This window comes from Lentinus tigrinus, assembly GCF_003813185.1.
Source record: "Lentinus tigrinus ALCF2SS1-7 unplaced genomic scaffold L226scaffold_11, whole genome shotgun sequence".
Taxonomy (NCBI): Eukaryota; Fungi; Basidiomycota; class Agaricomycetes; order Polyporales; family Polyporaceae; genus Lentinus; species Lentinus tigrinus.
In genome coordinates this window covers 195,662-219,687 of record NW_027137920.1, presented here as the reverse complement: position 1 = coordinate 219,687, position 24,026 = coordinate 195,662, and the positions used below count along the sequence as shown (strand labels likewise).

Here is a 24,026-nt window from a genome sequence, read left to right as displayed (position 1 = left end):
ACTGCCAGCGGATGGGAATGCACAGTCACGTGTCCGCTGTATGGAACTGCAAGTCGATGGAAACTATGGTGGCGGGGATACGTAACTCACTAGACATTCGCAAATGTTAGTAACGTAGTTAGTAACCTCGGTTAGTAATGTGAGGGGGCATGTTTCTAACACGGCGTTTACAAGAGCGCCTCGCGATCACTTAAGCCTAGGTCGGGTTCTGCCTGACGCACGGTGCACGGAGCAGATGTAACTGAGAAAGAGGCTCGAAGTGCTTCCCAGCATCGCAGACGAAATCATCTGAGGCCGCGGGGAGCAGCAAGACGGTGCTCACGGAGGCGGGACGGGCCTGCGAGATCGCCTGTAGCCTACTCGTAAGTAGACACCCATGTTAGAAACTGTTATTAACCTCGTAATTAACTGACTCTCTGAAGCCGTCTTGTTAATGACCTTGTTAGAAACCCTCGCCGAGTTTCCCCCGCCACCGTAATGGAAACTATGCACTTGTAGCAACGCACGCAGGCCTGTGTTTGAGAGCGCACGGTATTGGAATTGAGGAAGGCCTGTGTATCCTAGAGCATACGGCGAAGACTCGCAGACGAGTCCGTCCAGCACATACAAGACAGTCCTGGATACACGGGGCCTGACTGCAGATATCGGGTATAGCGCGTGATCAGGAATCCCATCGACATGGACACCCCAAAGACCCAGGGTAAGCAGCAAGAGGGAGACGAAAACGAGAGCTAATACATTCCGAGCGAGGCGACAGTCCGAAGGGTAAGTATGGTTTAGGTTATTAAACGTGTATGAGGGTACCGCGGGGGCTTCCCGGACAAGGGTCGTACGGCAAGTTAAGTGTCTATGTTTTCTCTAGCGAGCAAGGCGATCAGAGGAAGACTGCAAGAATGGAAAGTCAGACGTTAGAGACAAAATCATTTAGCGGAGGTATGGAAGCACACTTACTCGGGATGCAGCCGATAGAGATGAGGCCGCCCTGACTGTTGTTCTCGCAGCAGACGGTGTGAGCGGAGCTGCACGAAAAGCCGGTGAATACATTTTACGTTGTTCGGCACACGAGTGACATACCAAGAATTGCCGCTGCCAACACCGACAGCGGTGATAGGCGAGCACTGGAGGCCGACGAGCACATCGGGGTCCAAGACAAGGTCGAGTAGACCGAGGATGGTGCTGACGACGCTATCGTTGGCCTTCTCAACAGAGTTGCAGCAGTGGACGGGGCCGGTGGTGCAGCTGCCGCTGCCCTGGGGAGGGGTTCCAGATGGGGATGACCGCTTGGCGTCTGTAAGGTGCCACAAGAAGAAACGGAGATGAGCGTGAGAGATGACAGATGGATTTACAACGGAATGGAAGCAACAGAAATTTGAGCGCAGCGGAGGAGCGAGCGCGGGTTGGGCGGAGAAAGGAAGATGGCAACGCATGAACTTACTGTCAGTGCGGGAAGGGTGGGCACGGATGTCCCGGGGAGGGAGGGGGCTGAGACCGCGGGCCATGCGGTGGGCGTTGGTCTCGCCGGCCTGGACGGAGGCGGCAGCAGCGACAAGAGCAGCGACGGTGTAGGTGAACTTCATGGTGAACTACTGAGTGACGGCGGCCGCAAGGGATTGGTTCGGGAAACCCGAAAGCAAGGAGTGACTGGGGGAAAAGAGCGACGGGGGCGCGAGGCCGAGAGGGTGAGGCGAGGCTTGGAGGACCGGGGGGTGAAAGCGAACGGCCGTTCAGCGGGATGTACGGCATTATATAGGACGGACGGCGAGGATGTGACGCCCTTCATTATTAGAGTTCGAGACGTGCCATGGGTTGGGAGTGAGTCTGTGCCCGCCTCGGCCTCGGCTCGTTGCACATCAGAGAACGCGAGATTTTAATTGCGTTACGTCTTCTTCCGCGGCGGCACTGCGGGCTGCAGATATGTATGGAGATGTCTCGTAAGAAGCTGCGGTCTGCATGCGTTCACCGTGCAGAAGCTACGCGTTTGCAATCAGTAGTGAGGGCAGCGGGCGAAGGTGGATGGACGTACCACAAGCTCAAGCTCTGCCGGCGCACTCGAGTCGGCCCCGAGGAGCGGAAGGCTTAGGCCTTTGAGTGGAGTGAAACCGCTGCGCCTACGGGAAGCGGAACTAAGCGGTCTTCTTATGTGAAACGCTGTCGGTGTGAAGGGCTCAGAGCGCTCTTAAATCGACTAAATATTAACCGTCCTCCGCTCGCAGCCGCACGCTTCAGCGGCGCTGTTCTGGCGGTTGGTTGTACAGTTGAGTGTGCAGCTTGAGCGCATGGTTCGAGGTCGACATGGGCAGGGACAACAAGGTCTTGGACTCCGAGGCCTGCTGCGGTCGGGCGTTTCAGATGGACGCGATCAGATGGGCACGTGCACGCGCTTTTGACGCGCTCCTAAACGCGTCCATCTTGTCTGTGGCTGCAGTCCGCGTCCGACTCAAAGTCTCTCCTCGCCATGGCCGAGCTCCCCTCTCTCCTCCTTGCTTCCCTCAACCCCGCAACCCGCAAGCAGGCAGAGCAGAACTTGCACGCCCTCAGCCTCCAGCCAGGCTTCCTCTCCCTCCTCCTCACCCTCGTCCTCCAATCCTCCCAAGATCGCGCAGTCCGTCTAGCCGCCAGTGTATACCTCAAAAACCTCATCAAGTCGCGATGGGAAGATGTGAGCCTCGTCTGTGCCAATTCTGATCTTCCGTGATCTCACCACCCCACCCATCCTTGCAGGATGAGCCACCAATCGCCGAAGCGGATAGGGCCGCTCTGCGCGAGGCCCTCGTGCCTGCCATGATCACTCTCTCGAATGCTACGGATAAGGCGGTGCGAGCACAAGTAGCCGAGTCGATATCTCTCGTCGCAAAGGTCGACTTCCCTGAGAAGTGGCCGGACTTGGTCGATGTGAGTGTCTCATTGTGCTTTCCAGTTCTTTATCCGACACAGTCTCCTGCTGCCATGTCCATGAGATCTATTCTATCATGGTGCTGACCGCGCCTGTAGAAACTTGTCGCCTCTCTCTCCGAGTCCAACTTCGAGGTCAACGTTGGTGTGCTCGAGACTGCTCACTCCATCTTCCGACCATGGCGTGCAGAAGCCCGTTCCGACGCCCTCTTCACTGAGATCAACTATGTCCTTTCTCGCTTCACCCCGTCCTTCCTCCAACTCTTCATGCACACAGCCTCCCTTCTCCTCTCCACCCCTACGACCGCCAACTTGACACAAGTTGCGCAAGCGATGGTCTTCCTTGTCGACATCTTCTATGACCTCACCTGCCAAGACCTTCCGCCAGACTTTGAGGACTCTCATGCGCAGTTCTTCGGGGCTCCGGATGGCCTATTCCTCAAGTTGCTTATGTGGGATCCCCCTCAACTGCAGAGTGACGTGAGCGACCTCTGCTGTCACTATGTTCGTAGCTCTGACCGGACATAACAGCCAGACGACACTACGCCGTCCCTCCCTTCACAAATTAAAACCGGACTACTCGAGATCGTTGAGGTGTGTAGCACAAATGCTGTTGTGGGAACTTGTCCTGAACGCGCGTTACCTCGCAGCTATATGTCAAGCTTTATCCGGAGACTCTGCAGACCGCCGGCTCAGTCGAGGCATTCGTGCGGGCCATATGGGACATCATCGGTGGCGGCAAGCGGTCGAGCGTTGCGGATGACGGGGTAAGCTGTTCGGTAACAGTGGCGATTCAGGGGGCAGATATCTGACCCGGCGGACCCAGCTCGTTTCCCAATCGCTTCGTTTCATCGCGTCTGCTATCCGGACGGGTTACTACAAGCAACTGTTCTCGGCAAAAGAGACGATCTCGGGACTCGTGCAGGGTGTGGTCGTACCGAACGTAGCACTGCGGGGTAAGTTTGTGCCCTAAAGAGTGTCTCACTTGCTTCTCTCTGATACTGCAAATCTTAGAACACGACCTGGAGCAGTTCGAAGACGACCCACTGGAGTACATCCGCCTGGACCTTGCACTCCCTGCCATGGGTGGCATTGGCGTGTCTAACGACGCCGTCACTCGTCGCCAGGCTGCTGCCGATGTCCTGCGTGCGCTGGTCTCATCTGGTTCCGAGGCGGAGGCGACAGAAGTGACTGGCGCCTGGATCGGGCAAGGCCTGAACGAGTACAATACGAACAAGGCCGAGAACTGGCGTGCGAAAGACACGGCGATCTACCTCCTCACGGCCGTCGCTACTCGCGGAAGCACAACGCAGCACGGCGTGACGTCGACCAATGCGCTCATCGACGTCGTGCAGTTCTTCTCGGACAACGTGTTTGCGGACCTGCAGGCGCGCCCTGGGAGCATACACCCAATCCTGCAGGTCGATGCGATACGGTTTTTGTACACGTTCCGGAACCAGCTCACGAAGCAGCAGCTGTTGAGCGTGTTGCCGACGCTCGTGCAGCATCTTTCGTCGGACAACTATGTGTGCTATACGTACGCTGCGATTAGCATTGAGCGCATCCTGTTCATCCGGCAGGGCAACCAGCTTATGTAGGTTCTCGATGGACGTTTTGCTAGTGTTGGGCTGACCACCGCATGACTCAGGTTCACGCAGGCGGATGTGCACGAAGTCGCGCCACAGCTGTTGGATGCTCTGCTCTCGAAGATTGAGAAGGCGCCCACTCCCGAGAAGGTCGCGGAGAACGACTACCTCATGAAGTGTATGTCGCGTATCTACCTTCTACATGCTGAGGAAACTGATGGCGAGGCTCTTCCTCTAGGTGTCATGCGAGTAATTGTCATCGCGCGTTCGACATTCGCCACTGGCTACGAAAGGATTCTCCAACGACTCGTCGCCATCCTCGGTGTCATCTCCAAGAACCCGAGCAACCCTAACTTCGACCAGTACATCTTCGAGAGTATGGCTGCGCTGTTGCGTTTTGTCGTGCAAGCGAACCCGAGCACGCTCCCGACGTTCGAGCAGGCGCTCTTCGGGCCTTTCACAATTATCTTGCAGCAGGACATCGATCGTACGTTCGCTCCTTTCCTCCTCCCCCTTCTATTCTTCATGGGACCTGCGCTTACTATCCACCTTCGGCTTTCCAGAGTATGTCCCCTACGTGTTCCAGATCCTCGCGCAGATGCTCGACCTGCATACGGGCGAGGTACCCGCCCAGTACCGCAGCCTCCTGCCGTTCATCCTCACTCCTGTCGCGTGGCAGCAGAAGGGCAGCATTCCGGGACTCGTCAAACTGCTCAAGGCTTTCCTCTCGCACGACGCCAGGTCGATCGTCGAGTCGGGGCAGATCACGCAGGTGCTGGGTGTCATCCAGCAGCGTTTGATCCCGTCCAAGATCAACGACGGGTGGGGCTTTGAGCTCCTCCAGGCTGTCGTGCAATATGTGCCTGCGTGCGTGTCATCTCAGCGTGTGAGAACGGGTCGGACGTGTGTGCTGACGGACGCGAACTGTTCAGGGCGGCGCTGCAGCAGTACTTCCGCGGGCTGATCGTGACACTGCTGACGCGGATGCAGACGAGCAAGACGGACAAATATGTGTACCACTTTGTCTACTTCCTTGGGTTCTGCCTCGCCCTCAGCTCGGAGGGCCTGACACCCGACTATATTGTCGGCGAGGTCGAGGGGATCCAGCCACAGTACGCCTGTCTTCTTCCTGCACGCTTGGTTATGTGCTAACACCCGGGACTGCGATAGGCTCTGGTCGCAGCTGTTGGTCAACTTCGTCATCCCGCAGGTGCCCAAGTCCCCGCCAAAGGAGAGGAAGGTCGTCATCGTCGGCATCACGCGGCTGCTCACCCAGAGCACGCTTATGCTGCAGAACCAGGCTCTGATCCAAGCATGGTGAGTCCAGTCGTCGCGATCTCTCCTTCTGTGCGGCGGAGAGACAAGTTATTCACCATATTCACCATATTTCTCAATCAAGGCCGCCTGCCTTCCAAGCGCTCGCCAAGCTGTTCCAGACAGAACAGCAGCTCTCGAAGAAGGAGGAGCTCGACCCGGACGCCGGGCTGACGCAGATCGACTACGAGGAGCAGACCGCCGGGTACCAGGCTGCGTACTCCCGGCTTGCTGCTGCGGAGGCTGCGCCTGTGGACCCGGTCGCGCACATCAAGGACCTCAGGTCGTACGTCGGGCAGGAGCTGTCGGGGCTGGCGAAGCGCGACCCGAGGGTGAAGCAGTGGGTGTCTGCGACGGATGCGAGCGTTACGGGTCCGTTTGTGCAGGCGCTGGCGGCGTCTGGGTTCAGTCTGTGAGATTTGTGGGTGTGGGTGGGTGGTGTGGGCAAGGGGAGGGGTAAGCGAAGAAGTGATGGAAGAAGGAAGAGGAAGAGGAGGACAAATAGGGAAGAAGGACTGTGGTGCATTGGATCAACAGCATCTGTAGCATTTCTAGCATTCTAGCATCAACCCAACATGAGTTACTGTATCGACGCCAAATCTGTCCGGCTGGTTGGGGTCCCGTATTTCCTTACAGTTGGGGTCCAGTTGCCAATGCACGAAGGCATTGCCATCCACGTGATGCATGCGGGGAGATCAAGTACATAAGAAAAGGCCATCCGCAGTCAGTCAGGCCGTCTGGTCGTTGCTGACGAGTAGTGGGTCAAACATATTTGAGTTCTCGAAGTTATCGTATCTATCTATATTGATGCTACTGTACAACATTGATACTCCTGATGGTCGAGTAAGTTTGGTGTCCCTACAAGATATAGCGTTCACTCACATTCTATATGTGTTACCAGGCGGTTCGGAAGACGTCGGGTTGCGACGAGACCAACCACCACGAGCGCGCAGAGAATCCAATAAACCATGGTACCTCCAGCCAGCTGGTTTTCGAGGGATACGGAGAACAGAGAGGAAGAGGCCGCCGGCGCAATGGCACGGACAATCGAGGCAGTCGTCTGCGCCAGCCCGTTCGTCATGCCGAGGGCCTTCTGGTTTGGTGCACCGTCGCTGATATATATGAATATGCATCCTACGATAAGGCGGGATGAGTGGTAATGTTATGAACCGTACCAGGGTACTTACCCCAAGTCATGGCCGTCGCGCAATAGGCCACGAACTGCAAGACAATGAGGACCCACGTCGAGGGCCCGACGCTCCCCGCCCGCTTGGTGACCAAGCTGATGAGTGGGAAGAGCGCTAGCGTGGCGAGGTACATCCCGAAGGACAACGTGTACAGCAGCTTCGAGCCGAGCTTGCGATGCATCCACGGGAACGTGAAGACCTGGATCATGCCGCTGATAAATCCGGCGACACCCTGAATGACTCCAATGGTGAAGGAGCCCATGCCGAGACCGCCAAGCGGGATGCTGGTTGAGTACACGAGCGGCACCAAGACGACGAAACATTGGTCGACGAGCGCGAGGAAGCCGTAGTTGAAAATTGGCCAGAGAACGCGCGGTATGAGAATCGAGCGAAGGCCGACAGGCTTGTCGAGGGCAGGATCAACGACAGAGCTGGTCGTGACGTCGATCACGTCTTTGGAGCCAGATACGTTTGTGCGACCTCCTTCCTCGACCAGCCCAGGCTCAACTTCGCCTGGGACACTGGTGTTCGTCTGTGGAGACTTTTCTTCGCTGATCGGTCCTTGAACATGGTCATGGCGCACTCGCCGCAAAGTCTGCGGTACCTGTCAGCGCAGATAGTGCAAAGGCCGAGTGGTCACCGACCTCTTCGAGCCCTACAAGGGTTAATGTGAACGCGCTGATTGAGTAGCAAGCAGCTACGACACACGGTAGGAAGTATGGGTATGTCCGCCAGAAAGAGGAGCTTCGGAAAGTCGGCCAACGGTCCGCAGGCCGAGCGAAAACGCCACCGATAACCGGGCTAAAAGATTGAAAGGCGTCAAGCTCCCGTGAGCAAAGCGTACTCGAGTAGGATCAGTCAGCTCACCCGAGGGTAGCACCCAGACACCAGATCATGGGCAAGAAAGCGAAGCCCTTTGCGCGGTTCGTAGGGTCCGTGATCTCAGCCATCATGCTCTTGGTCACGCCGATGTTTCCGTTCAGCGCACCTTCCGCACAGCGCGCGAGGATGAGTGCCCAGTACTGCCTCGCCAGGCCAAAACCTATCATGGACAGAGTGAGGCCAAGGAGACCGCCTAGGAGAACTGGCTTCCGGCCAATCCGGTCTGATGCGCGGCCCCATTGGAGCACACACACGGCCTCTACAGCGTAGAAGGAGGACTCCTGCGATATCCACAGAGTCAATAAACAGCAGCAATGCAAAGTTTTGCGACGTGGACGTACGATGAGACCTGCGAAGTAGCCAGTTTTCCGTTCGTCTCCTCCCGTGACACCGGTTTGCCTGACGAGCTGGTTGACGAACGGGTATATGACCGTGGAGGCAATCGGTTCCGCAAGTTGTAGGTATAACAGAATGAACAGCTGTAGTTTCGGAAGCGGCGTCACCCTGGCCTCCACCTCTTCATGCGGAGGGTTTGAGGCGTGTGCGCGTGTCGATCCAGATGTCTCTTGGTCAGGAGTTCGTGCGATCTCTTCCACGGTGGAGGATGACCTCCGAGTCTCTGTAGCGACCTCTGCGTCAGCCATGTCGATATGGGGGATCCGGTTTGCGCGAGGGCGTGCATGAGGACTACACAGTAGATAATGATCGGAGAGGCGCTCTCCCCGCACCCACCGCGAGAACGCCACTGAGCGGGGTGTCTCGATTACATAGTGTCTGGATTATGCATGAATTCGAAGTTATCAATGGAATGATCGTGATGATGACTCACATTTTCCGCATTTTTGCGCCTCATGATACGCTTCTTGCGCGTCCTTACTGATGCTCAGGACGGCAGTACGTACAAGCCTCTATAACAATGCAGCACGTTGGAAGAAGGCTGACCGCAATTCAACGTCGTGATCCCGACTTTGCCCCGTGGCAGGAGAGATCGGCGCGTTGCAGTTTGGCATGTCCTATATTGACGAAGTTAGTACATAAGCTGAAAACCCGTCTGAAACAGGTCGATATTGTTTGACAGTGAATACACCTACTAGCAGACGGGAGCTCGGAGAACATGATGGTGGACGCTCGCAAGTTGCAGCAGACATAGGCGCCCTCAGGCAGCCTGGTGTGTTTGGTAGTACCTCCGGGTCGCAGGAATTGAAACCACGGCGACCAACGAAGCGGTGGTGGTAGACTGTATAATTACATGCAGGGCCAAAGGTCCATGCGAGAACAATGTGTGTCCATGGCCCGCTACAGGGCCAATAAAGTGACTATCGCACCGAGGGCTCCATAGAGTATTATCTTGGGAGACAGCCATGAAGGAGTCGCACTCGATGGTGAAGAAGTAGTTGCGCTGTGTCACGTGGAGCATCAGAAGAGCTAACTCTGCCTATGTCACAGCTCTGCGTACCTAGGAGATGAGCCAGTCGCCGAGCCGGATGTGCTTGAAATTGATTCCGACGTGCCGTTGCCCACTTTCGCGGTCGCGTTGAATGCGAGGGTTGTGTTGGACTGCAAGGTCCACTGGATGCCGCCAAAGACATGGCCCAGGAAGGTCGGATTCTGCCAGAGTTAGCGGTGAGTGAGCGGTGCCACATGCAGCGAGGTATATGCGCGACTAACCTGCCATGTCTCGTTTAAGTGTCCTAGACTGGTGTAGAAGCTACGTCCGGCGGTACCATTAGAGTCGACCCCGGCGCCGTGCTCCTGATACCAGGCTGTGGGGATGGTTGACCTTAGCTAGACTCAATATGTGGAATTGCATACATACCGGTTGGGTGAGGGGTCCCTTGGTCAAACTTGCGCGGTCCAGGGTCTTGCACGGCATTGAAGGAGACATATCTGATATCAAGAAGGAAACACTCACCTGTGTAACTAGACTCGTTCGCGGACAGTACGACGACCGCGCCTATGCTTCTGGGATCGGACTTGAAGTTGTACCTGCATCATGCCGCACAGTCAGCTGAATGCTCTTCAACACCAGGACGCACTTACATCTCATCTTGCACTGGCCATGGATTCGGTAGGCCCTCAGTGCTCGGATGCGATGGACCTATGATGTCAACAGTCTGGATAACAGCCGGCAACGGCTCAGTTCGAACTTCTTGAATTCGTGGGCGCGGTCAAGACGAGCACTTACGGCATTCGTAATTTCCGGATGGTAGTCGAACGCAGCCCCTGCGCGGTTTGCGAGGTTACATTGAGTTGAAGGAAGGAGGATGCATGAGTAGGAGTGGTTCTATGGCGAGGACTCACCAACTTCATGGATGAACCAAGTTGTGTTGCGCAGCGCGTCCGACGCAGAGTGCACCGCGACAAAGTTTCCTCCGAGATCGAGGTAGCGCTGCAATGCGGCCTTCCCTGCATCGTCAAGGACTGCTCCCCGATGTCGAAGCCAGAAGTCAAAAACGCCGCCGCTTCCCCGCAACCACTCACCGTTACGCACCTTCCCCGGTATTGCTCAAAAAGAGCACAGCATCGTACTGTGCGAGCCTCTCGTCCGTAAACCACGTCTGGTCCTCCGTGTGGTCGAACGCGATCTGGTGGGACGGTCCACCCTGCACGAGCGCATCCACTGCGGTTGGGATAGAGTCGTGGCGGAAGTCGCGCGTCGCGGAGTATATGAGGATGCGCGCGGTGTTCAGTTGGGTTGTATTAGTCGTCTGTGTCATGGCAAGGAGCGATACGAGTACGAGTAAGGCAAAACGAGTGAGCGCGAGCATAATGAAGCAGCCCGCCGTGGGGTACTGAACGAGGTCGGCCTACGTCGGCGTTGACATTGCATGCGTGGGGCCCGAAGCGCTCTAGCCTCTGCGACCGGGGACATTGCCCCGTTCAATTGGAGCCTCGAGCTCGTGAGCCCGCAGACACGCTAAAAATACAATGGACCACTCTGGTTTACGAGTCCCGGGAGGTCTCTGGAAATGTACAATAACCAAATAAATGAGCGGTACAGCCAACGAGGGTATGTACAAGCGCGAACGAGTGTCTACTACAACGATTGAGAGTTCAAACCACGTTCGTATAGTTCAATAAGTAGTGCGTCATGCGGTCAGTGTCAATTTCTTCTGCCTGACGGTCCTCTCACGGCAAGAGAAGCCAAAGCGCAAGGAGCTTGGGGAAGTTAGGAGTGCCGACGCCGGTGACGGGATCCCAACCGGGCTGAGCATAGAACCCTGCCGTGCCACAGCCAGGGTTCGTACCATTGGTGATGTCGTTGAAGGCCTTCTGGAATGTGCTCGAGTAGATCTGCGGAAGACTATCAACATGCTGCTCAAACATGACGTGCGGTTAGTCTTGATGCGTACCGTAGGGTTGATGAAGCCAATGGGCTTCTTGCCGATGGCAAGACGGGCGTCGTTGATGCCAGAGAGGATGGCAGCCATAACGGGAGACGAAGCGGACGTGCCGTAGACAAGGTAGTACTCGCCCTGGATGGCGACGACATAGTTCGCACTACAAAGGACGCTGGTCAGTGCCTCCGAGGTCTCTGAGTAGAGGTACATAGAATGGAACTAACCCGTTAGCGGAAAGATCAGGATATGCGCGCGAACCAGTGGCATTGTAGATGTCGGTCGAGTACGGGGGAGGGTACTTGGTCAAGTACTTCTCGACGGAGCTCTTCTGGTAATCCGGCATCTTGAACACGTTCGAGAAGCCTCCGCCAGAGTAGATGACCTGCGCGCACGCGCTCTCCGGGTCCGTCACCTTCGCGCCAGGGTTGACCTGCGTCGCGCCAACGCTGGTGACATACGGGCAGGTGCTGGGGAACGCAGGCGCGAAGATCTTGCCATCGGACGACACGGATCCGTCAGGGTTGAGACAGTTGTTGCTGTATGCGGCGACACCGTAGTCGCCCGAGGAGTACAGGACGGTGGTACCCATGAGACCGAGCTTGGCATACTCGGCGCACTGGCGCTCCATGTAGGCTGGCGTGAGCTCGTACTCGTCGTAGGAGTAGGAGGTCGAGATGATGTGAGCAGGCGAGAAAGTGCCGCAATCCTCAGCTCCTGCAACCCTGATGAGCAGTGTGTTGCGAGGTATACATATGCGATACTCACCCTGATATCCACCATACGGGTCCGGGTAAATGCCATCCTGGTTGGGGTCATCTCCACCCTCATAGGTGCAGAACGACCCATCAAGGGCATCGAGAAGGTTGTTGAAGGACGCGCCTGGTATAGAGCTTAGAACCACACATGCAAAGTAACCGGAACTGTACGTACCCTGAACTTCGTCACCGACCTGGTACAGCGTAACGTTCTGCTTGTGGCCGACGAGCGCCATGGCGTACTGCAGATCGAGGTTAGACTCGCCATTGTAGCCGAAACCACTGCCGCCAACGTCGATAGTGCCTAACATCAAGTCATTGTCAGCTCTGCCCTTACAGCAGACGAAGTGTGAGTGCATACCGCCGTCGATGCTTGCCATCACTGGGCGCTGGCCAAGCTGGGACTTCGAGAAGTTCGTGAAGAAGAGGTCAAGATCGGTGGGGACGTAGGCCTGTGGGGTATACTCGACTATAACGCAGACGCTATCAATAAAAGAACGCGATGACATGCTAGACATAGCCTTACCAATGCCAATGGTATTTTTCTTAGGTGCCAAAGGAACATAGACAAAGTCATAGAGCGCGCGCAGGCAGTTGGGCGTGATCTGCGAGTCGCACTGGTCGAGCTCGTCGAAGATGTCCTATACAAGGTCTTTCAGGATCCAAACATGCAATACTCTGACATGCAGACAGTCACACCGACCTTGATGGTACCAGTCGTCTTGGGCGAGACGGGGCCAAATCCGGGGGCGCCGACGCTGTGAAGCTTACCGTCCCGCTTCTCCAGCGGCGCGCCGTGCTTGACCTTCACATCAAAGTGCAGGGTAGGCGTAACGAGGTCCACATGCTTGGAGACGTGCTCAGGAAGGTGGTACGCCTTGTCGCACGCGATTTGCTTGTGTCCGTTCTCGTGCTCGTAGACGTGGTATTCCGTCGCAAGTAGCTCCTCCGCCTCCGCCACCGTCACGTTAGCGGTGATCCAGCTGCCGCTCTTGCTCAGCTTGATGCGGTGCGACTCGATGCCGCTGTTGAGCAGCCATGCACGGACCGTCTCGATAGACTCCACGGTTGGGCGGAAGGTCTGCGCGACCTTGGCAGGAGACCAGTGGTTGCCGTAGTTTGACGACTCCGGATGCGAAACATCCATGAGGTACTCCTCAATGGACGCGAGGTTGGGCTGGACGAGGCCGACCTTGAGGGGAATGACCATGTCGCCACTTGCGCGACGGACGGGTGTCCAGCCCCTCGGGATGGCGCTACGAGACTCATGGAGGACGCGGGGGGAGAGCTGCGGGACAGAGGCCGCGACCGAGAGGCCGAGCGTGATAGCCACGAGCAGGCGGGGGACGAGCAACATCCTGAGGTCCTAGGACGATAGGACGAGTCCGACAGGCGGGGGAGGATGGGGAGACGGGAGACCAGACCGACGACGCAAAACGGTTGCGGGGCCAATTGCACCGAGCTGGGTGCTTTTATGCTGTATCAACCGGATAGCAAGGTACTATCAGGTCGCGCGCCGCTGTGGATGGAAATGTGTTGTGTGCGTTCTTCGTAGGTTGCCATGTGTCCGCATCACGTACTTTCCCTGCCCATCCCGGTCCAATGGTCCCCAACCCAGTTCATCAATCTCGGGCGCTAGCGATTTAACATACTCCGTTTCAAGTCCGCGCGAGGACTAGCAGGGAAGGATTGATGGCTGGGCACAATGCCGGATGGGACGTTGGTATCCAAGTGAGCCTGGAATTGCACGGGGCAATAATAGTCTGAAGAGAGTTCACTGAAGCTAGAAGAGTGCCCACCGGTTGCAATAAATGGGCTCAAGTAGTTAGTTCTGAGAAGTAAACCCGAAAGTGATGTCACCATCATCTCGCCGTCGTCTCGGACCCGAAGTCCTCACAGCGGGGCGATCGCGATCATCCCACGGACATCGGTGGCCCCGATGTTCCGGCGGCGCACTGCGTGGACGGACTGACAGCGGTCAGCTGCAGCACTGACATATGTGCCTCAAAGTACACGAGAACATGCGCCGCCGACGCAGGCGTTCAGTGATAAGCTGAAGGACAAATATGAAACAACGTTACTACAAGGGCTTCCATGTGCGATTCCAAAAGCTCACCTCAAGGTCCGCACTGTTACACGCGGTGTCCGCTTCGAGTGCATGTCAGGACGGATCGGATACATACATTGATGGATTGTTGTGACTGCATGCATGCATCAGGATTCAGGACACGTCCGAGTCGATATCTTGCGTGATTGCTGCTGTTGGATGTGTATGGTACGGCGCATCGCCAAAATGCAGTGCGATAATCATGGACAAGTCTTGGACTAGCATATGCGATGCGAGAGGCAGCTGCAATGCGGTTGGTGTTCCTGCTACCGTTATGTATCAGTTGGGCTAGCCAGGGCCGCAGGTGTAATGGATACTGACGGTCTTAAGGGATCAAAAATCCGCTGTAGACAACAGTTTCTGTATGCGGTGGCTTCAAGCGGCCTATTGGTGTCAATGCAAGATTGCGAGAGTCAAGTCAGTGATCAACAACCTTTGCAGACAGAGCTCACACTGGATGCATACAATTAGGAGGCTTGACGACGCAAGATACAATCACGAGTAAGTAAATCCTGAGCACTGAAATGCAGCAACATGTGTTTCGTGGCTCAAGAGATCGCAAAGACACAAGCCGTGCTGGCGAGTGGCGTAGTAGGAGTAAGTGCTGCATTTGGCAACAGTCGAAGCCGCTTGGGACGGTAATTCCCAGCTTCTGATTGGCTGGGTGGGGCGGGAGAGCGAGAACGACGTCATTCCCAGCGCGTCTCGCGCAGGACTCGCGCAGCTTCAAAGACTGGCCTCCAGACGCGGCTGCGGTCGGGACCCATGCCCGGTCTGCTCTCTCACAGAATCGCTATCCTGAGATTCATCAACAGGAGCGCTCTCTCTTTCCGACCACCATCGAGCCTCCCCCGACGCTGCTTACTGAACCACACAATGTCCTACAAGACGATCGCTGTGCTCGATGAGTCCGAGCTTAAGGATGGGGAGATGTAAGTGTCAAGTTGTTTAGTCTACCCCCGTCCGTTTGCTACACTCGCGGATGGCATCCATCGCACAACGAGAAGGTTGTCACGACACAGTCAAGGGTCACCGAGCGACACGACGTCGCATTAGCAGGGTCTGACTGCCTCTACAGGAAGCAGGTAGACTTTGAGGGGGAGGGCAAGGTCCTCCTCTCCCGTCTTGGAGACAAGGTTCACGCGACAAGTGCGTTCTGCACGCACTACGGCGCCCCGCTCGCGAAGGGTGTCTTGACTGCGGACGGCCGTGTAGTCTGGTACGCGTCAAGTTCACGTTCTCGCGCACTGTCGGAACTGACAGTTCATCGGATAGCCCGTGGCATGGCGGTGAGTAAGACAACTCACCTCCAAATATGCGCATTCCCAGCGTCGCCGTATTGCCGTGACCAAGCAAGACTATATGCTGACGATATTGTGCTCACGCAGCGTGCTTCAATGTCTGCACTGGCGACATCGGTATGAATTTCCTGGTCGCATGAATGCAGTAAGCTAATTGATTAACAATAACAGAGGACGCACCTGCCCCCTCTGCTCTCCACAGCTTCAAGGCGGAGGTCGTCAATGGGAAAATACAAGTGATTGCGGATCCCAATGCGACTCTAAGTGCGAACAAGTCTCGCCAGCCGAAACTGCTCGCCACCGGCTCCATTGGCCAAGGCAAGGGTGTCGTCATCGTTGGTGGGGGTAGTGGCGCCTTCATGTGTATCGAGAGCCTGAGAGAGGTGCGTTTGCCGATTTCGTACCCAAACTTGGCTGATGTCTTCTCACAGCACGGATACAATGGTTCTATCACCGTGCTCTCGAAAGAGCCTTACGCCCCGATCGACAGGTGAGTCTGAGAGTCATGCTTGTGAATGGAAAGTTGTAATGGAATATTCGCGAAGGACGAAGTTGAGCAAGGCCCTGATCACGGATGCATCGAAACTGGAATGGCGATCCGCGCCAGAGCTCCGCTCGAAGTATGGCGTGAACTTCCGTGAGGGTATCGAAGTCTCCGGAGTGGATCTGGGAGCGAAGGAGGTCCTCGTCGGTGCAGCACAGGAGCGGGTACCATACGAGACCCTTGTGTTGGCGACGGGCGGTGTGTCTCGCAGACTCCCCATCGCGGGGAAGGACTTGTCGAACGTTTTCACCTTGCGCGGTGTTGAAGATGCAAAAAAGATCGATGCAGGTGAGCGAATCGATCTATGTGAGGTTAGAGCTGGGACTGAGTGTTTGTTCATTTCATATAGCCGTGAAGGAGGGCAAGAAACTCGTCGTGATCGGGTCCTCGTTCATTAGCATGGAGCTTGTTGTCGCTGTAACGAACCGCAAGCTCGCGTCCATCGACGTCATCGGCCAGGAGGAGTTCCCCTTCGAGATGGTCCTCGGCAAGCAGATCGGTGCGGGTTTGAAGAAGGTGAGTCGTATCCAGATTCTACAGCGTCGAATGACGGTTGATCTGTTGTAATAGTTCCATGAGTCGAAGGGCGTCAAATTTCACATGGAATCGAAAGTTGACAAGATCATTCCTTCTGAGTCCGATCCGTCTGTGGCCAGCGCTGTGGTCGTCACCTTGAGCAGTGGTCAGAACATCACACTTCAGGCAGACGTTGTTGTCATGGGCGTCGGTGTGGCACCGGCGACGGAATTTCTGAAGAGCAGCAAGGGCTTTGAGAACGTTGTTGACAAGTCCGGGGCTGTGCATGTAGATGAGTACCTGAAGGTCAAGGGTCTCGAGAACGTCTACGCAATTGGTACGTACCTCCGGCGTGTCGGTACCATCTACTGCTTCTCACAGATTGCTTGCAGGTGACATTGCTATGTATCCTCAGCCTGGCACGGGTGAGCTGAGGAGGATCGAGCACTGGAACGTTAGTCATACATCCTACTCATAACCAATGGGAGTAGTACTCACAACACGCACAGGTTGCAGGGAACCAAGGCCGTGCTGTCGGCAAGACCATTGCTGAAGGGAAGGGCCAGCCTTTCGTGAAGGTCCCTGTATTCTGGAGTGCACGTGAGTCCAGGAGCCATGGTACGCGATCAGCATACTAAGCCGAAATACGTACAGAGGGTCAACAACTCCGGTACTGCGGAGTCGGTGCAGGGTTTGACGACATCATCATCGACGGCAACCCTGAGGAGATGAAGGTACGCACACATTGTCTGAATATCATCCAAGTGTCTGAATTGCGCTCCTTCAGTTTGCTGCATACTACGTCAAGAACGGTAGCGTCATCGCAGTCGCGAGCATGCAAAGGGATCCTATTGTCTCCAAGGCCTCTGAACTGCTCAGGCTGGGACTCATGCCGTCCGCGGCGGAGATCAAGGGTGGCAAGGTAAGCAGTTGTCCACTCCTTTCTCTGTCAACTCGTGATGAGGCCTAATCTGAACAACATCAGGATATTCTTTCCATTGACATCGCGAGCGTTAGCGCGAAGCCGAAGGTTGCTTGAGTGCTGCAATGGCCGACGGCTTCTGAAGAGGGATCATGCGTATCGACTAGGAAGGAAATATTGGACTATTTGTTGTATGATTAGCACAGGAACGAGTCAACAGGAAGCTTCAATATACATACGTCTTCTCGTCGTCTTGGTCTAAGGTCTGAGTCGCAACAGCCAGCTGGGGGACGGGAAGTCCCGTTGACGCGAGGAACGTGACCGTGGCAGACGCGTCGGTGAAGGCTAAGCGGGCGGGCGCGTCTCATCCAGCCACCACCACCACCACCCTTACCCTCCATAACACTTGCTCTTGCGGCCATCTGCTCACGATGTCAGGCTCCGAAGGAGCCAGTACTTCGAAGCCCGTCTCGAAGACCTACTGGAAGGGCAAAGGGCGGGCTTCAGCGAACGACTTCGATGACCTCAACCCAACGATCACATACCGGCACCTCTTGTCCAACAACCTCGGCGTCCGCGACCCCCTGCGCGTCATCGCGCTATGCGACAGTGACGCGTTCTATGCCGCCTGCGAGCAAGTTCGGCTGGGCATAGATCCCGCCTTGCCGCTGGTGGTCCTGCAATGGGACTCACTCATTGCTGTGAACTACCCCGCGCGCAAGTTCGGGATCTCGCGGATGGACAAGGTGCGCGACGCCAAGAAGCGGTGCCCGAACCTCGTCGTTGTGCACGTCGCGACGTACAAGGAGGGCGAGGCCGAGCCGGGGTACTGGGAGAACCCCGACACCCGCACGCACAAGGTGTCACTGGACCACTATAGGAGGGAGAGCATGAAGATCATCCAGTTGTTCAAGGAGGGGCTGCCGACGGGCGAAGTTGGTGAGTGTGCACCTTGCTCGGACGCGGGGACGGTTTCTGAAGCGGACGTGCTAGAGAAGGCGTCCATTGATGAGGCGTTCATTGACTTCACGAGGCCGGTGCGCGAGGAGATCTTGAAGAGATACCCGTACCTTGCGAATGTGCCCCCAGACGCGCCGAATGGTCTTGACAGCCCTTTACCACCACCGCCTCCTATATCTTGGGAGGACCGAGGCACCATAGTGCCTGTTCATCCCCCCAAAGAGCAGCCTGAGAGCAAGGGAGACGGCGCCCCATCCTCGGCCCCGCCGCCTGAGGGCGAGGCGAGTACTTCCGACCCTGCCGACCTTGAAGACGAGGATAAGGAGGAAGATAACGTTGTAGAGGAGGATGACGAGCAGGCAACTTGGCACGACGTCGCGTTGTCCATTGCGGCGGAACTCATGATGAAGATTCGGGAGGACATCAGAACCAAGCTTGGCTACACGACGTCAGCTGTAAGCATCATCCTCGCCGCATCTGCTACTGCACAATGTGCTCAGAAGAGTTGTCACATAGGGTCTTGCCAGAAACAAGTTTCTCGCCAAGGTAAGCTTTCCATGGATGGCAGACCCAGGAAAGGAATGCTGACCATCCGTCATCCAGCTGACTGCGTCGTATAAGAAACCGATGAATCAGGTCCGTGTCCATCATCTGGTTTGTGCAGCATCGCGGACAGCAACAATCTGACGTACTACAGACCATTCTGCGCAACGCCGCCATACCCAACTATCTCAGGCCAATGGCTTTCCAGAAGGTGCGTGTCTCGCGCGTCGCAGCGCACTTTTGGTCGGTTGCTCACTTGTCGCCCAGATCAGGTTCTTGGGCGGGAAGCTTGGGAAGGCCCTCGCCGAAGAGTATGATGTGTCCACAGTCGGCGACCTGCTGTATGTCATCTTCTCATGCAGTTTGACGATAACTTCTCTCTGAGCGCCGACTTTCAGGACGATAAGCCTGGGTAAGCAAGCATATTGTGCGTTGGAATCAGTCCTCAACGGCATGGTCAATAGATGAGATGCAGCGCAAGTTCGGAGAAGAATCGATATGGGTGTACGAGATACTACGGTGAGTGTGCGTTCGCATGGCGGGTGCATTCCCATCGCTGATATTGCACCTATTGTGCAGCGGAATTGACCGCACAGAAGGTGCGTTCTCTTAGTCACCAAGCCGTCGATGGAAGTGACTTATTGACACTGTCCATTGGTAGTCAAGGAGAAGTCCGCGGTGAACAAGAGCATGTTGGCATCCAAGAACCTGCCGCAACCAATCACGAAGGCCACCGAAGGTTACCATTGGATACGGGTTCTGGCGGCAGAACTCGCGCTACGTCTGAACGAGGCGCGGGATAACAATCCAGCACTCTGGCCAAAGACTGTCGTCTTACATATACGACAAGGTGAGTTGTTGATCGTGACCATCCTCTGACGCCACGTCTCCCGGACATCGGTAGTGGTTTCTGACTCTGGACTGCGAGTTGAGATGTGGAGGATAACCGCAGTATCCATCTTTTCCGCGCAATGCTGACGCTCTTCTGCAGGTTACGACACGTTCAGGTCGAAGCAAACACCATTTCCGTTCACTAAAAACGTCACCGTGGATGTGATCGCCTCCTTCGGCGATAAGCTCTGGAAAGAGCTCGTCGGCACAAGTGGGTCGACACCCTTCAAGGTCACCAATGTGCAGTTGTCGTTCTCTGGGATTGGTGTGATGGAGACCGGGCAGCGAACCATTGAAGGTTTTCTCACCACGCGCAGCACGTCTGACGATCAGTCTGCTGCACCCGCGAGCTCTCACACAGTCCAGTCACCATCCAAGAGGCTACGCTCGCCTTCGAGTTCCAGCGCTAGGCCCGGGAGTGGAAGCAAGGCACGCAAGAGAAGCGACGAGGACCGTCCCACCGGCAATGCCACCGTAACTCAACAGCCTTCAAATTCAACGCCGCAGTCGGCGCGAGATGAACGGTACTCATTTATTTGCGACAAGTGCCACAGGCGAATTTGGTTGGAGGATGCGCCCGTGACAGCGCTTTCTGGATCAGATACAGCGGGTGATGCGGATGACGGGATGGCTGCTTCAACTTGTGGCGCGGGCAGCGACGGTGACGACGCCATCAGGGATGATGCTCTCGCTGCTCTGCGCCTTGAGCATGCTGACTTCCACTTCGCCCAGGAGCTCGCCGCTGCAGGAGACGGCGATGCTCCGAAGCGCGTCATTCGTCCTGCGGATAAGCCCTCGTCGGTGGCCAGCAAGAAACGGAAGAAGAAACCAGCAGATGAAGGCATTGCCAAGTTCTTTCAGAAGCGCTAGCTTTGATTGGATGGTTGCTGTTGTATTTATCGTGTGTAGGGTAGGACTCCGAAGTTCGCGCGTGATTGGGACAGCGGTCGCGGTCAGACGACGGTGGATTCGAGGGTGAGATGCGCCTCAAGTCCTTTCTCCAACACCGCGCGGTATGCGCGCCGCGTTAGCCGTAAGGGCATCATCATCGTCGGATGGGACGATGGTGAGACGCGCCAAGTCGACGACGGCAACGAGCAGCAGGCCCATCAAATATCATGATCAAACGGTGTCGCGGCACTGCCACGCTATGGCGGGGCGCACTGAAGACATCCCCCTCCGGGCTGATGTTCGCGTTTGCCTTCTCTCCGTTCTTTCTTTCCCCTCTCTTCGTTCTTCTCCTGGACCGGTTCCCGTCTGCTTCGGTCAGACCTTTTTCGACCACAGGCGCAGGACGACCTCTTTTGCGGTTCTCAGCAATTTTGGCCAGTCTGTCCGGGACAGTTCGGTGCTTTGAGCCCTGTGTTTTTCTTTTGCTTCTTCTGTCCTGCGCACCCTCTTTTCCTTTTGCTACGTGACCGCTCAAGAGCTTGACGAACATCATGTCTTCGTTTACGCAAACGCTGGTGTACCAAAGTGGTCAGGCCTCGTCCCTCATCGTGAGTTCTATCATAGTTTCTCTGTCATATCACACCGAACTGAGCTTCCATGGCTCTAGGCTATTGTATTGTTTGCTTCTATCTCCGTACTTGCTATCCTTGCCGTCTTCCTGCGCTACTCATGGGATCCTCTCGTGGCCCTCGTGAAGCGCCGATCGAACGCGAACCAGCACCATTCACGAGCGTTCTTCCACACGCAACTTGGAGCGTACATCGCGTCGCTGATGCTTGGAAATGCGTTGAGTAGCAGCTCTATGATTATTAATGGGGAGTGGGCGGGTGCGAGAGCCGTAACAGAAGGTGCGTGTCTTGTTCCGGCGGATTAGGTTCGTTTCTCAGACGCTTGGACATGCAGGGATTCTGTGCAACACACAAGGTACGGTGGATTAGGGAATATATACCGATGAACGCCACGCTCAACTGAAGTTACAGGGATTCTCTCTCAGATTGGGGACACGGCAGGGGCATACTTCACTGGCACGATTGCGATCCACACCTTCAATACCCTCGTGCTTCGCAACAAGGTCCCTGTTTGGGTATGTATGTCCACAACTGCCTTTGGTTGGCTCTTCGCCATCCTCATGGCTGCCACGCCCACCTGGATCCGCAAGTCTCCCTTTGGTCCGGTCTACGGATTCGACGGCCTCTCATGCGGGATCTCATTGGGCCACCCTATCCTGAGCCTAACACTTCACCTTGTTCCGGTGCGTCCTTGGAATGATCCCTGAGTGAGGCGTCATACCTAATATTCACTCCACTCAGCTCCTCCTGGGATCCGTCTTTTCCGTTATCTTCTACACGCTGGTGTTCCTCATCTTGCGCGGAACTGTGACGATTGACGGTGGTATCAAGTTTAACTTCAACCGGTCTCATAGGTGGAGCATGTCTAGTGTGACCACCGTGGAGTACCAGCGCTTCATCGCTGCTGTCGCTCGGAGCATGTTGTGGTGGGTAACGCAGTATATCGAAAGAGCCAATCACTGAAGTCGCCTTCTCCTCTAGGTATCCTTTTGGTGAGCTTGCCCGTGGTATACCTCCGTTCCAACCGCTGATCGATGGAATGCACATCCATAGCCTACAACATCCTGCTTCTGCCAGAGATCATTGTTAGTCTTACTGAGTCGTCAGGGATCAACGTGCCATTTCAGGCGAATGTGTTCGCCAGTGCTACTGCTTCCTTGCTCGGTATGTTCACGATGAGAATGTGTGCTTGTAGATGCTGACTGGCATACGCAGGGACGGCGAACGCGCTCATTCTGATCAACACTCTTCGCATCCTGCGTCCCTTCCTCGAGGGCAACTTGACTGTCGGCTCTACCAGTATTGACAGCAAGAAGCCAAAGGATGCAGACATGGAGAGCTTCTTCGCTGGTGCTAAGTCGCCCATGGGCTTCACTCCGTCTCCCAGCACGCCGAAGAACCCCGATAAGGCGTTCGTCAACAAGCGCGAGAAGACCGAATGGAGCCCTCCTCCGCGCAACGTCTCCAAGGCTGTTAGCGCTACGGTAGCTCGTGGCCTCAACCGTGTCAGCCAGTCCGTATCTCTCAAGCGCAACAAGGAGCCTCAGTTCAACCCCGTTTCCCGTGCCATCACGCCCGTCGCCGAGCTCAATGCCATGATCACGGTTCCCGAGCCTGCGTTCAGGAAGAACACATTGCCCTCGTCTCCTCGTCTTCCCGGTGCCTCCCCCAGCCTCCCTGCTCCTCGTCGCGACACTCGCTCTCCGGTTGTCAGGCAACCCACTCTCACCGCGGATCCTTCCCCTGCTGAGGCACAGTACACGACGATTAGCTTGAAAACGCCTGAGCCCCCTCGGAAGTCGGCGGCACCGACGAAGGCTGCAAGCTCGGAGGGCGGCTCCCGCCACACGTCTGCGAACGACTCCATCCTCTCCATGTACCTCTCCCGCACTCCGGAGGGTGAAGAGATGGAGAAGCCCGCGCCGCCACCTAAGCCGCTCCCGCCGAAGCCCCGTCCCCAGCCCATGCCGCTCTCCGCCCGCCCGCAGGTGAGCCAGAACTCGTTCGCGCCGTCCCCGCTTCCCTCTCTCCGGTCCGCCCGTCCTGCAGGCTACGCCCCGGAGAAGGCGGCTTTTGCGAGCGACGAGTGGGCCGAGCGTGTCCGCCGTGGTGCGCCGACGCCGACGACCGCGGCGACAGTCAAGACGGAGCGCCGCCGGTCCAGGTCCCTCGACCTGAACGCCACTGCGGCCTTCCCACGTACCCCCGCGATGCGCACGCCGATGTACGGCGACTCACTCACGGTTGGTACGCCTATGACGGCCGTCACCCCGCGCCGCGATGCGAGTCTGAGCGCGGTCTCTGCGCGCACGCCTGTGGCTCGCACTCCTTCCTCTTCGCGTCGCCTCCCGGCGACCCCGAGCCGCTCGGGCAGCACCACCCCCGGAGCGTATGGCTACCTCTAAGCCTGAGCGACACCCCATGACGATCCCTTGACGATTCACGACGAACCCCACCGTGCAGCAGCAGCGCGCCCCTTCCCGTCCCCACTCCGCCACTGACCGCCCGCCGCCGACATAGGAGACGTCCTCTTGATTTAGGGCACGTTCTCTCGGCGGCGTCCACGGACCCAGCTCACAGACATAGACAATGTACGATCACGCAATCTTGGACACTCACGTACGCATTTCCCGGTCTCTTTGTGCACATGTGGCCCCCATGGACTCTCTTACATACGTCGTCCGCATAGGGGACCGCGCCTGCATGGCCAGCCGGACGGTCCCTGTTCGACGACTCTTCTCTTTGCCTCTTCTTTCATCTGTAAT

The 24,026-nt window shown here is 56.4% G+C and overlaps 8 protein-coding genes across 8 annotated transcripts; 4 read left to right on the top strand and 4 right to left on the bottom strand.

The window, feature by feature from the left end:
* Positions 1 to 628: 628 nt before the first annotated feature.
* L226DRAFT_54508 (hydrophobin-domain-containing protein) lies at positions 629 to 1,830 on the bottom strand. Its single transcript, XM_067682318.1, has 3 exons — positions 1,075 to 1,830; positions 952 to 1,019; positions 629 to 885 (listed from the first exon to the last, which is right to left on the bottom strand). The coding sequence occupies exons 1-3, from the start codon at positions 1,575 to 1,577 to the stop codon at positions 875 to 877; spliced, it is 582 nt and encodes a 193-aa protein (XP_067535662.1). The 5' UTR covers positions 1,578 to 1,830; the 3' UTR covers positions 629 to 874.
* A 578-nt stretch (positions 1,831 to 2,408) lies between these two features.
* On the top strand, positions 2,409 to 6,486 carry L226DRAFT_534665 (Cse1-domain-containing protein). The gene is made up of 13 exons (XM_067680725.1): positions 2,409 to 2,659; positions 2,722 to 2,892; positions 2,992 to 3,372; positions 3,424 to 3,486; positions 3,543 to 3,659; positions 3,719 to 3,848; positions 3,907 to 4,486; positions 4,541 to 4,656; positions 4,717 to 4,965; positions 5,042 to 5,345; positions 5,411 to 5,590; positions 5,649 to 5,795; positions 5,878 to 6,486. Exons 1-13 carry the CDS (start codon positions 2,456 to 2,458, stop codon positions 6,206 to 6,208), a joined length of 2,973 nt encoding a protein of 990 aa, XP_067535661.1. The 5' UTR covers positions 2,409 to 2,455; the 3' UTR covers positions 6,209 to 6,486.
* Positions 6,487 to 6,666: 180 nt separating this feature from the next.
* Positions 6,667 to 8,505, bottom strand: L226DRAFT_570757 (MFS general substrate transporter; the record flags this gene model as incomplete). The annotated part of the gene is made up of 5 exons (XM_067684470.1): positions 6,667 to 6,926; positions 6,980 to 7,574; positions 7,624 to 7,780; positions 7,847 to 8,142; positions 8,203 to 8,505. 5 exons carry the CDS (start codon positions 8,503 to 8,505, stop codon positions 6,667 to 6,669), a joined length of 1,611 nt encoding a protein of 536 aa, XP_067535660.1.
* A 579-nt stretch (positions 8,506 to 9,084) lies between these two features.
* L226DRAFT_534663 (class I glutamine amidotransferase-like protein) lies at positions 9,085 to 10,694 on the bottom strand. The gene is made up of 9 exons (XM_067680724.1): positions 10,353 to 10,694; positions 10,163 to 10,282; positions 10,047 to 10,084; positions 9,902 to 9,975; positions 9,774 to 9,847; positions 9,678 to 9,722; positions 9,530 to 9,624; positions 9,318 to 9,469; positions 9,085 to 9,260 (listed from the first exon to the last, which is right to left on the bottom strand). Exons 1-9 carry the CDS (start codon positions 10,627 to 10,629, stop codon positions 9,158 to 9,160), a joined length of 978 nt encoding a protein of 325 aa, XP_067535659.1. The 5' UTR covers positions 10,630 to 10,694; the 3' UTR covers positions 9,085 to 9,157.
* Positions 10,695 to 10,990: 296 nt separating this feature from the next.
* L226DRAFT_522855 (subtilisin-like protein) lies at positions 10,991 to 13,314 on the bottom strand (the record flags this gene model as incomplete). The annotated part of the gene is made up of 8 exons (XM_067678789.1): positions 10,991 to 11,155; positions 11,215 to 11,362; positions 11,427 to 11,916; positions 11,968 to 12,081; positions 12,133 to 12,261; positions 12,319 to 12,426; positions 12,484 to 12,598; positions 12,661 to 13,314. The coding sequence occupies 8 exons, from the start codon at positions 13,312 to 13,314 to the stop codon at positions 10,991 to 10,993; spliced, it is 1,923 nt and encodes a 640-aa protein (XP_067535658.1).
* A 1,526-nt stretch (positions 13,315 to 14,840) lies between these two features.
* Positions 14,841 to 17,600, top strand: L226DRAFT_534661 (uncharacterized protein). The gene is made up of 14 exons (XM_067680723.1): positions 14,841 to 14,996; positions 15,143 to 15,283; positions 15,340 to 15,353; positions 15,453 to 15,482; positions 15,537 to 15,748; positions 15,797 to 15,855; positions 15,911 to 16,197; positions 16,259 to 16,425; positions 16,480 to 16,762; positions 16,818 to 16,879; positions 16,935 to 17,025; positions 17,080 to 17,159; positions 17,213 to 17,347; positions 17,411 to 17,600. The coding sequence occupies exons 1-14, from the start codon at positions 14,941 to 14,943 to the stop codon at positions 17,462 to 17,464; spliced, it is 1,671 nt and encodes a 556-aa protein (XP_067535657.1). The 5' UTR covers positions 14,841 to 14,940; the 3' UTR covers positions 17,465 to 17,600.
* A 178-nt stretch (positions 17,601 to 17,778) lies between these two features.
* L226DRAFT_570753 (DNA/RNA polymerase) lies at positions 17,779 to 20,611 on the top strand (the record flags this gene model as incomplete). The annotated part of the gene is made up of 11 exons (XM_067684469.1): positions 17,779 to 18,286; positions 18,341 to 18,762; positions 18,824 to 18,853; positions 18,911 to 18,943; positions 19,005 to 19,061; positions 19,118 to 19,191; positions 19,249 to 19,262; positions 19,315 to 19,369; positions 19,430 to 19,449; positions 19,512 to 19,700; positions 19,842 to 20,611. The coding sequence occupies 11 exons, from the start codon at positions 17,779 to 17,781 to the stop codon at positions 20,609 to 20,611; spliced, it is 2,172 nt and encodes a 723-aa protein (XP_067535656.1).
* Positions 20,612 to 21,183: 572 nt separating this feature from the next.
* L226DRAFT_462720 (uncharacterized protein) lies at positions 21,184 to 23,666 on the top strand (the record flags this gene model as incomplete). Its single annotated transcript, XM_067675741.1, has 8 exons — positions 21,184 to 21,240; positions 21,300 to 21,540; positions 21,596 to 21,616; positions 21,673 to 21,944; positions 22,003 to 22,187; positions 22,243 to 22,253; positions 22,315 to 22,425; positions 22,477 to 23,666. The coding sequence occupies 8 exons, from the start codon at positions 21,184 to 21,186 to the stop codon at positions 23,664 to 23,666; spliced, it is 2,088 nt and encodes a 695-aa protein (XP_067535655.1).
* Positions 23,667 to 24,026: the final 360 nt, after the last annotated feature.